Genomic DNA, 12,021 nt, shown 5'->3' with positions numbered 1-12,021 from the left:
CTGGGATCAAGCTCAGCATCGCATCGAGCTCCCTGCTCAGTGGGGAGCCTGCTTCTCCCTCTGCCTCTGCTGCTCTGCCTGCTTGTGTCTCTCGCTCTCTCGTCAAATAAATAAATAAAATCTTAAAAAAAATTTTTTTTTCATTGACTTGCTGCAGCCACCCCTGAAGGCAAAGATGGTTCCCTTTTGGCTTTGGGAGCAAAAGAAGAGGCGGGGGTGCCAGCATGCCGGCTGCCGCCTGGGGCTTCGCAACACGCCGCATCGCGCTGCTGCCTTGAGCTGCGGAGGGAAAGGGGCCGTTTGGTCAGCGCGGTAGCGCCCCCGCGCGGCAGAACGCGCAGAGCACACCCCGGGCACCGGTCCATTTTTGTCTCTTTTCTCTCCACACTCAGGAGCACGAGTATGTTTGACATGCGGTGTGAGGAGGAGGCCACGGTGCAGCCGCACAGCAGGGCCCGCCAGGAGCAGCTCCAGCTGATAAATAACCAGCTGCGGGAAGAGGACGACAAATGGCAAGATGTGAGTGCAGGCCAAGGTTATGTGCCGCGGGGAGGCTGCCCAGCACCGTGGGCTAGAGCCCCCCCCTACCCCACAACAGCAGGAAGAGAGGTGGGGCGGGTAGACTTGGACTTGAAAGCCAGGCAGGGGGAGGGAGCCCCTGGGGGATTTCAAACAGGAGGTGTGGGAATTCAAGAAAGGTAAATGACAACATGGAGGTGAAGAGTGAAGGACACAGACAGGTACTGCACAAGTCCCCCCTGCTAGAAGGTTGGCCGCAAAGGGAGGGGGTGGGGTGCAGGTGGGAGGCGCCTGGCATGGGACCTAGAATTGAAGATGCACTGTCTTTCGAGATGCTATATTGAAATGGATAGTGTGTCTGCTGCTGATGGCAACAGTAGGCACCAACGTCAAAAGCGTACCAGTCACAGACACTGTTCTAACTGCCTGTGTGTAGGCTTTCTTCCGTTTCCTTAATGACTCAGTCAGCTAGCATCTAGTACCGTCCTCAGTTCCACAGATGAGTCCCAGAACAGCTGAGTAACTTGTCCAAAGTCTCACAGCTAGTGAGGGAGGGAGCCAGGATGAGAACCAGGGAAGAGCCAGTGCGGAGAAGAGCTGGGAGACGGGATAACGGGGGGGGGGGGGGGGGGGGGGGGGGGGCCTGGATTCTTCCCTGTGGTCTTCCCAGAGCTCTCCGAGGTTGCCCTTGCGGGTTTGAGCGCACCCTCAGTCAGAAAAGTTCAAGTCCATGAAATGTAGTAAGAATCGGGTCTACCGTTTATCGAGCTGGCACCTTGTAGGCACTATGTCATTTAACCCTCGCCATAGGCTGGGAAGAGGACCTGTCATTGTCATCCTCATTTTAGGGATCAGGAAACTGAGGTGTAGAGAGGCTGACAAACATGCTGAGATCCCAAAGCATGGGAACAGGTGGCACCGAGACCCTCTCCCACAGCTTTGATCCCACCCATCTGACTCCAGCGTCCCAGAAATCATTATTTCTGCCTTTTGTTCCTTCCCTGAGCGAATTGTGTCGGTCTGTGGTTGATTCCTCCCATTCTCTTGTCAGCAAGTCCATTCACAATGTGCAGGTCATACACTGGAGGAAACGAAGCTTCTTACGGTGCCCTGTGAAGCAATACTTTAAAATTTAGCAGCTGATATGAGATGTGATGGCGTAGTTCCCATTATCATGTGTAAATGAGGGTGCTGGCCCGCTCTGGATACTGTGGTTCTATGGGAATGCTTCCTGCCTCTGGGGCATCCCTGTTCCCACCAAACTTACCCTGGATTGAGTAGGCCTGGCCTCACTTCGGGGTGGGCCCATAGTCAGTGCCCACTCCACTCTGCAGAGTAGAAATGGAGTTGTGTGCAGGCCTGTGGAAGTACGTTCTGTTGACCCTTTGCCCCCTACCCCCTAGGACCTGGCTCGCTGGAAGAGCCGTAGAAGAAGTGCTTCTCAGGACTTAATCAAGAAAGAGGAAGAAAGAAAGAAAATGGAGAAGTTACTGGCTGGAGAGGACGGAACAAGTGAACGAAGGAAAAGCATCAAAACCTACAGAGAAATTGTTCAAGAAAAGTGAGTCCTTTCTGTCGTCATCATTGTTGTCCATGTGCAATGGTATCTAGATGTGCTTTTTCTAAAAATCGTTGGTTATCACAAAGGCTCTGATGCCAGCATCACAGACTCCCTGGGCTCCCCCTTCGGCTCAGCCTTGGCTGCTGCCAAGGTTGTCTTTGCAATTTTTGTGACGGTTGACTCTGTGCTTGCTTCCCCTCCCTCACCCATCCTTTAGAGAGCGGCGAGAGAGGGAGTTGCATGAAGCCTATAAGAACGCACGGTCCCAGGAAGAGGCAGAGGGGATCCTTCAACAATACATCGAGCGGTTCACCATCAGCGAGGCTGTTCTCGAACGCTTGGAGATGCCAAAAATTCTGGAAAGAAGCCATTCCACAGAGCCAAATTTAACCCCCTTCCTGAATGACCCTAGCCCCATGAAGTACCTGCGGCGACAGTCACTGCCCCCACCCAAGTTCACTGCCACTGTGGAGACCACCATCACTCGGACCAGCGTTCTGGACACCAGCACGCCAGCAGGCAGCGGGTCTCCAAGCAAAACTGTCACCCCCAAAGCTGTGCCTATGCTGACACCCAAGCCTTATTCCCAGCCCAAAAACTCGCAAGAGGTTCTGAAGACCTTTAAGGTAGGATGCATTCCTTAAGAGGAGAACCAAAAGTGAACTCTGGGTAATTAACGGAAAGAAGCATCTTGTCCCCAAGAAGATGCAATTCTGTTGATCAAACAGAAATGATATGTATTACCGTTGATGACTGTGAAGTTTATGTCTCAGGAGATTTGCTTTGCAAATAGTTAAAGGAGCGAGGTGTGTTTCCCAGTTCGATATAATGGCGTGTCTCTCTAGAGTAGTGGTCCCCAACACTAAATTCAGTAAAACCTTGGGGATCTCCAGCCCTGTGGAGGTAGAGTGAATTCCTCCAAACCAAATTGTCATTGCCTTTGGTTTAAGTAGAAGTATATGCAGCTACCTCTTCTTTTTAAAGAATTTGACATCATATCCAGAAAGATGCTACAATTGCAAAAGGAAAGAGACAATACAAGGAATACATAGGAGCATGGGATGTATTTGATTCTCAGATGAGACAGGATTTTACGAATATTTTTAAAGGGGAAAGAAACTAGGTTGTTTTCTACCAATGACTATGTAATGTTCCAGAACCAAAGAACCTATGACCACCAAATGTCTTTCCACTGCCTCGATTTCTGGTGTTTTCCCTCATATCCCAAGGAAACACTCGTTCTTTGACTTAAGCTCTTCTGACTACAAAGAAAAATCAGTTCTCATTGTCCCTGCACACCACATGGGTTCTTAATAGAAGACAGAGGTGGAATTCATCAGCAGGAGACAGGGGCACATGACTATAAAGAAAGATTACTTGGCTAAACTAGTTGAGCAATGTGATGTCATGTATCTTCCTATTGAATTTCAGAGGGAACCAAACTGTATATACACTTTCTGATTAAGTAACTCAGAATGGATCTTGAAAGTCTGTGCCTTAGGCTTCAATAGAACAAAAGAAGGGAATCCTGGATGTCTCATCTGTGTTGAGTTGAGATTTGTGTCCCTCGAAGGACTGGGGCTGTGTCTTTGTTGTCCACAGCTTTGTCCTGGGAGCCTGGCCTCGGTGCCCGGGGCGTAGCTCTTATTGAATATATACATGCGTTTTCCTGAGGAAATGAGCTACTCATCGTGAAGGCTCACACACAGATAAGCATGTCCCCAGACATGCTCAGTATGCTGCCTAGTACGGCACCACCTCTCCTTCACCCAGGGCCCATGACCTTTCCAGAACCTTCTGTGATATTTCATGAAGGAAGGTTTGATGTTGAGGTGGCCCACAATGGGGGTAAGAAATACATTTATTTAACTTGGTATCTGAGGCCTCTGATCAGATAATCCAGATGTCCACTTCCCCTCCTTTATATAAATAGTGCGAGGTGATCATTTAAACAGAAGAGTTATGACAGATGACTTGATGGCAAGATTTTGGTCCTGAGGAAACCCTGTCTCTCACCGTTGTGGCAAAAATAATGTTTAAGTCTCCCGCAAGAGTATTCATGGAGAAGAACCGAGTAGAGATCTTAGAGCTGGGGTTCACTCTTGACCACTAATGAGCCCTTGAGTCATTACAGGCTTGGCTTATCAGCCCTAATCACAGCCCTGCGACTGAGCGGGTGAACCCCGTTATGGTCAAAGGTAGTATGTGGAAAGTTGTTACTAGATAATGCCAGGACAGAAGCTAAGAGGGGTGTGGGTGTGTATGTGTGTTTTCTTGTGAGTAGGACAGTGGGGAGAGGGAGACATAGAATACAGACTTCGTTTCCCAGGACAGAATTAAGAGTAAAGAAAAATAAAATGAAATAGTATAGGGTAGTGTTTTTCTACCTCTTTTTTAAAAAAAGATTTTATTTATTTATTAGAGAGAGAGTGAGAGAGCACGAGCAGTGGGGAGAGGGAGAAGCAGGCTCACTGCTGAGCAAGGAGCCTAATGTGGGGCTCGATCCCAGGACCCTGGGATCGTGACCTGAGCTGAAGGTAGATACTTAACCAGCTGAGCCACCCAGGTGCCCCTAAGTCCATGTTTTTCAAAGTGAGATTTGCTACCTATTGCTGGGTTATGAAATCGGTTTAGTGGCTTGGTATCAGTAATTTTTAAAATAAAGTAAAATACGAGGGGTTAAAAAAAAGTCTGGTACATCACACATAATAAAAATAAATACTGTTTTACAAAAACTCCTATTCAGCTATATTTACTTGGGTGTGCTTAGTTGTGGTTTAAGTTTCTTCTTATGGCTCACAGACAATAAATTACGCAAGCCACTGGCTTAAGGTAAATAAGCTGTAACTAATATCTGGCCTTCCATGATTCCTTTTGAAGGATTTTAGAAAGTCTCGTAAAAATAATAGCTAATATTTATATACATAAAACGTGCCAGATATTCTTCCAAACTCTGCACATATGTTAACCCATAAAAATCCCCTCAGTGGCACTAGCAGGGAAATGCAGTTATTATAAACTTGGTAGACGGGGACCCTGAACACAGAGGAGAAGACACTTGTTCAATATTATGTGGTTTTGAAATGGTAGAGCCAGGATTGAACCTGAGGCTGTCAGAGGGCAGAGCTTCCTCCCATAACCTCTCTATCCATTACCTCAGGCTTAAAGACAGAAAGTTCTAGATGCCGTTCAATAAGCCAGACTAATTAACCACCCCCTCGGCTCCTCCTTTCTTGCCTTTACCACCTTCCCTAGACGTGGGAACAAAGCAAAAATATTTTAATGTGTATGGCCTTTTGTTCTTGAGAAAATTGGGATTGGAAAATGAACTGCAGATAGGGATTTACTGTGATTTAGCATAGCATCCGGCCAGGGGCCCTCATGTTAGCTTGCAAAAATGTACCCATTGCCCCCTTACCACAGGATAAGCTGTAGAAGATTCCTGACCTAGGTGGGTTCTACCTAATTTGTAGGCTACCCAGGAAAAAAAAAAAAAAAGCCTCAAAACTCTGGCATAGCATTCAGAATTTAAATGAAGTGCTACAATCCAGGTTTGTGGTGTGTATTTATGCTTAAGACTCCTTGGTTTCCTACACTTTATTTTTTAAAATTTTATTTAAAATCAATTAATTAACATAGAGTGCATTATGAGTGTCTGAGGGTATACTCTAAAGTAAGAGCACACTCCGAGTAAGGCAGTCACGAAATTTAATCCAAAATGAAGGGGCCTGAGAAGACAGATGACCTTTTAAAGAGGCCCATAGAGCCTTCATTTCTAGAACCGATGGAAGCATACGAGAGACCTTATTTTGTGCTGGACTATGATTAATAAACGGTAATGTTTTACTGTGACTCTAAATGTGTTCTTTCATTGTTATAGTCTTCCACTGGGAAATAGCATCTGTTTTTGTTCCTTGTGTTTCCTATAGGTAGATGGGAAAGTCAGCGTGAATGGAGAAACAGTTCATGGTGACAAGATGGAGAAGGAGAAAGAAGGTCCTGCGGTGGCCCCTGCCCCCTCGTTAACCAAATCCCAGATGTTTGAAGGTGTGGCCAGAGTGCATGGGTCCCTAGTGGAGCTCAAACAAGGCAACAGTAGCATTGAGATCAGCATAAAGAAGCCAAATTCTGTTGCCCAAGAACTAAGAGTAAGAACACACTTTTCTTTTCCTTTTGGGGCTAATCCCACTGCAAAAGAACCTATTTTTAAAAATAAGTAGGTCTTGATAATCACCATTGCTCTCTCTGTGGGTATAATATTTTGTTAAGGCTGCCTAACAAAGCTAACGGAGTAGCTTAAACGCCAGAAATTAATCGTTTCATAGTCATGCTGGCCAGATGTCCAAATTCAAGGTATTGGCAGGGTTGGTTCCTTCTGTTGGCTGTGAGGAAGACTCTGTTCCACGTCTCTCTGCTACTTTTTGGTGGTTTGCTAGCACTTTCTGGTATTCCTTGGCTTGTAGAAGGCTTCCCCTGATCTGTGCCTTCTTCTTCACGTGGCATTCCATCTGCGTACTTGTCTGTGTCCAAGTCTCCCCTTTTTATAAGGACACCAGACATCCTGGGCCCAGTCCACTCCACTGTGGCCGCAGCTAACCCTAACCCATTATACCTGCAATGATACTATACCAAGGAAGGTCCCACTCTGAGGTACTAGGAGTTAGGACTTCAGCATATGAATTTGGGGGGCTGTAGGAGACGCAATTCAACCCCAGTTGGTGGGGTATAATAGAAGTTATATTATCACTTATGAATAAGAGAAACTTCTTTTTGTCTTCACATTCTTGGTATCTAGTGTTATAGAAAAATAAATAAATCTCTAAAATACTTTTCTCCACCCATTATTTGTTCCCCATCAGAACCTATTTATGCACTATGAAAATGACTGGTGCCCTAAGAACCTGGCTTTCCATCCTTGACAGTATGTATAAAAGGATATCTGTCTTATTAGCTTAAAAACAAACAAAAAGCCCCCCAAACACTAACAGCGATAAAAGGTGTGCTTAGCTTAGCCCCTTAAATTCAGAACAATTGGAAGCAACTATTGAATAGCCAAGCTGCAAAATGTCAGGCGATTCAACAATTACAGGAGAGAAAACTCAATTTTCTATTCTGTTTGCTGGTTTGGTATGTAAAACAGAGTCGGAAAGATGACCCTTTCTTAGGTCTCTCCCCCGAAGGGCTCACGCTGGTATGGCGGCTCAGACCCAAACTTTCACGGCCACAGACACAGCCCAGCTTTTAGGGTGCACACTGGATTCCGCACAACCTCGTTCGTCCTCACCAGACGCTGATTTCTGCAGTTTTCATTGATAGCGTTTGGGTTGGAATTACAAAGGATGGGGGACACTGTCATGATTTTACCCCCAGAGCCTAGGAAGGTTTGACCCCCAAGGGAACTTGTCTTCTGTTTCCAAGGCTGAGTTAGAAGACCCAACTAGCTAAACTCACCAGTGGACTGGGTCTCATTTTGCTTATCCCTGGAGACACCTTCTTGTCTCTTATCTTTTTTTCTAATTGTAGCACACTTGACATATCCTATCCTGTTAATTTCAGGTGTACATCATAGTGATTCAAGATCTTTACACATTACGATCGATGCCCACAATAAGCCCGGTTACCATCCACCCCCATCCAAAGTTTTTACAATATCCTTGACTGTATTTCCTATCTGAACATTATATCCCCATGACTTACTTATTTTATTCCTGGGAGCTTGTCTCTCTTTATCCCCTGAAATTATTTTTTCTGCCCCCCAAGCCCCACCCCACTCTGGTTTCAGACAGTTTGCTTCCATTATCTAGGAGTCTGTTTTGTTTTTCACTTGTTTTGTTTTTTGGAATCCGCATACAGTATTTGTCTCTCTCTGCCTGACCTATTTCACTTAGCATTACACCCTCTACGTCCATCTATGTTGTCTCAAATGGCAAGATCTCCTTTTTCAAAGCTAAGTAATATTCTATTTTACCTATATACCACATCTTATTTATCCATTCGTCTATCAATGGACACTTAGCTATCCATTGTCTCGTATCTTGGCTTTTATAAATAATACAGCAATAAGCATAGGGGTGCATATATCTCTTTGAATTGGTGTCTCATTTACTTTGGATAAATATCCAGAAGTGGAATTGTTTGATCATAAGGTAGTTCTATTTTTAATTTTTTGAAGGCCCTTTATCCTGTTTTCCACAGTGGCTGCACCATTTGCATTTTCATCAACTCTGCACAAAGATTCCCTTTTCTCTACATCCTTGCCAATTCTTATGTTCTGTCTTTTCGATAGTAGCCAATCTGACAGGAGTGAACTGATAGCTCGTTGTGATTTTGATTTGCATTTCCCTGATGATGACTGATGTTGAACATCTTTTCATGTGCCTGTTGGCCATATGTATGTCTTCTTGGGGAAAGTATCTATTCAAGTCCTCTCACCATTTTTAAATTAGTTTTTTTTATATTGTTATATAAATTATTTGTATATTTCAGATATTAACTCCATATCAGATGTATGACTTACAAGTATCTTCTCCCACTCAGTAGGTTGCCTTTTCATTTGCTGATGGTTTCCTTTGTTGCACAAAAGCTTTTCAGTTTGATGTAATCCTGGTTTTGTTCTGTTTTTTTTCAATTGTAGCTTTTGTTACCCTGAGGAGACTTGTCCAAACAAATACTGCTAAAACAAATGTCAAGGAACTTACTGCCTATAATTTCTTCTAAATATTTTATGGTTTTTGGTATGATGTTTAAGCCCCTAATCCATTTTGAATTAATTTTTATATGTGGTGTAAGATAATGGTCCAGTTTCATTCTGAGATTTTTCTTTTGAGGAAGAATGAAATGTGTTTTCTCAGAGGAGCTAAGAGGATGTAATTCTTCCCCACGGTGCTCAAGTCCTATGGAGTTGCAAAGGGGAATAAACCAAAACAATTTCCTCACATGGTAACACATTTACTGGTCTCCAGGAGCAAAGTTTTGTGATCCAGGCAAATGCTGAGTCTCTCAACATGGAATTTAATTTCACTTTTCATTTGCATAAATGTTATCATCTCTGAAGAATTTTTACTAATTATCATAAGACGAAATATTGAGTTTTGCGACTAGCATGGGAACTTTACTGGTAGAGTCCATATATGCTCTTAATTTTAAATTAGAAGTTTCTGTAATTAATTAGATATTATAGTGGTAGAATTGCTTTTCTGGGACAATTAGTAATTCTGTTCTTATTTGTCTTTTGCCAGACTTAGTGTTAAGCATTTCTGAAGTTCCCTGATCAGTACCATTCCATGACTCAGTTTGACTACTAGGGTCACAGGCCCTTTGCATGTACTGTGAAGCTCAGCTCTTTCTCATTATACTTTGCAAAAGCAACAGTGTCGGTGTCATGCTTGGTCCATGACACTTGCCACATAATAGAGGTACACAGGGCTTACTTAGGCCCAGCAGATAAATTATAAGAACAAACCCTGAGGGGTGTACAGTCAGGCACATGCCTACATTTTATCTCTTACCAGTTCTGCCCTCTGGCCGTTTTGTTGTTTGAGTTTGGGGGAAACCCTGCCCTTCAATGAATGGATTTTATTCCTGATTGAAGTTAAAGGAATAAGTGACGAGACTAGATGGTATAATGCCTAAACCTCCTAAACCAACTATTTAATTTCTCTTGTTCTAAGTTTTTAACCCTTTGGGGAAAAAAAAGCTTTACTGGTGGCATTAAGCAGAAGACTCCGAAGAAAAGGGGGTTGATTTGTTTTTAGAGCAGTATAGCCTCCCTTTAAAAATATACTCATTCTTGATAATGAGTCATATTCTTATTTTTACAGTTAGCAAATTAAAAAATAGCCTGTTTTCTGTTTAATGACAGGTATTTTCCACTTTAATAGTAGTTAACTTCCCTAAAGGCCAAGAGAAGATGGATTGAAACATTTCACATTGATTGTATATCCCCAAAAGTGTCTTGTTTGAAGAGAAGCAAAATTAGATAGTTTGAAAGAAATCATCTTACTTCAGTAATGTATACAGTATAACAAGAAAAGCCCCAAACAAAAGGTGGCCTGGTGGATTTTCTTCCCCTGAAACAGCCTGATCCTGGACAGACTCAAGATGTAGGTCCAAACTCTTGGAAAAGCCTGGGAGCCTCTTCCTTTATAGATCTCTTACTTGAAAAAAAACTGCCTAGAGTTGGGGCTACCTGGGTTGCATAGTCGGTTAAGCATCTGATTCTTGGTTTCAGCACAGATCATGATCTCAGGGTCGTGAGATGGAGCCCGGCGTCGGGCTCTGTGCTCAATGTGGAGTCTGCTTCAGATTCTTTCTCCTTCTCCCTCTGCCCTGCCCAAATGTGCTCTCTCTCCCTCCTTCTCTCTCTCTCTCTTTCAAAGAAACAAATCTTTTTTTAAAGATTTTATTTATTTATTTGACAGAGATCACAAGTAGGCAGAGAGAGAGGCAGAGAGAGAGGGGGGAAAGCAGGCTCCCCACTGAGCAGAAAACCTGATGCAGGACTCGATCTCAGGACCTTGGGATCATGACCTGAGCCAAAGGCAGAGGCTTTAACCCACTGAGCCACCCAGGTGCCCCAAAGAAACAAATCTTTTTAAAGAAAGGAAAAGGAAAGAAAGAAAAACCACCCTGTTTGGAGTCATTTCTAGTTCAGAAGCCATGGTGGTTCTGAATAGGAAGTATCCTTTCTTTCCCCGACTCTATACTCCAGGCCCTTGACTCAACTATGGCAGGGGCTAGAACAGTATTTTCTGGATAAATCACTACCTGTATGCATCTGTTAGACTGTAAGCCAAGAGGTCAGCTCTCCTACGCAGAATGCAGGCTCATTATTAAAACAGTCTTCATACTCACAACTTACAACACCAAAAGTTTTCCGTTCCCAATGTGTTATTCCAAGAGTCATTTGAGAAGCATGTCTTCTCCCAATAAACCGACGCCTCACTTCATGTCCTTGCCTGTATTCCAAGAAAAGCATTTCTTGACTATGTTACAGCTGGTGTATTCCCGTTGAAGTGGTGGAATTCGGTGGTCATGGCAAAATAGGGGGACCACCTAAAACAGAGGGGCTGCCCCTCAGAGCCTCCCCCCTGCCGGGCCGGAGACCAGCTTGGACTCGATGCGCTATTTTCTCATGCATGTGCCCCATTCTGCGGGGCCGTCAAAGGAATAGTGTTCTCTTTAAATGGCGTCTTTCTTCCAAAAACTGCATTCCCAACAGATACACTCTTTACAGAGGAGTAACCTCCCCCACCACCAAAATGTCACAGCTGTCCAGGGCGAGCTGGAACTGCTCAAAGGGCATGGCAGCCGTAGGCAGGAGTGTCCATTCAGACCATGAAGCAGGGCGGCAGGGGAGGGTGACCGCAAGACTCCCGTTGTGGGGGACAGGCTGAGGTTGGACTCTCAGCCTCTGGGGCCAGCACGGCCACTTTTGTGCGATATTATGTCCTCTCTCTGGTTTCTTTCTCCCTCACCTTTCTCATTTAAAACTCTCGGGACCGTTGCTCTCTCGCTTAAGAAATGGAGCCTCAATGAAGTTAAGCGTGTTATTATTATTATTTTTTAATACTCTGGCTGTATCTATTGATACCAGCAAACTCCACATCATCCTCAGCTGAATCACCTGTCAGGTAATGACACAGTGACGACAGTTACTTTGCCAGTAGTTGGTTGCCTGGTCACCGATAAGCCTGAATTAAGGACTATTCTCTGCCCCATTTTTGAAGCAGGGAAGAAAAAAAAAAATCTCATAAACTTGCTGGGAGGGCAGTTTTTATAAAGCAGCCAGAAAAGTATATAAAGTAAAGTTTAATTAAGTGCTAGATAATATGGTCAGAAGACTAGCGGGTTGGAAGCTTTGCAGAGAACAGGTAAGATCCTTATGGTTGGAGTTAGTGGGAAAGGTTTTGTGTGGGACATGGTTTGGAAACTTGACCTTG

At 44.2% G+C, this 12,021-nt stretch overlaps 1 protein-coding gene across 21 annotated transcripts in view; it reads left to right on the top strand.

Moving 5' to 3' along the window:
• The window catches only part of LIMCH1 (LIM and calponin homology domains 1), a 327,317-nt gene that overhangs the window by 270,403 nt on the left and 44,893 nt on the right, over positions 1-12,021 (top strand). For all 21 annotated transcript variants that reach the window (XM_059162648.1, XM_059162610.1, XM_059162639.1 and 18 more), the window contains 4 exons: positions 393-519; positions 1,923-2,080; positions 2,298-2,706; positions 6,010-6,228. In XM_059162648.1, coding sequence (XP_059018631.1) covers positions 393-519; positions 1,923-2,080; positions 2,298-2,706; positions 6,010-6,228 — 913 coding nt within the window. The remainder of the gene's footprint in view (positions 1-392; positions 520-1,922; positions 2,081-2,297; positions 2,707-6,009; positions 6,229-12,021) is intronic.

This window comes from Mustela lutreola, chromosome 1 (genome assembly GCF_030435805.1).
Source record: "Mustela lutreola isolate mMusLut2 chromosome 1, mMusLut2.pri, whole genome shotgun sequence".
Classification (NCBI taxonomy): domain Eukaryota; kingdom Metazoa; phylum Chordata; class Mammalia; order Carnivora; family Mustelidae; genus Mustela; species Mustela lutreola.
This window is presented reverse-complemented; position numbering and strand designations above follow the sequence as displayed.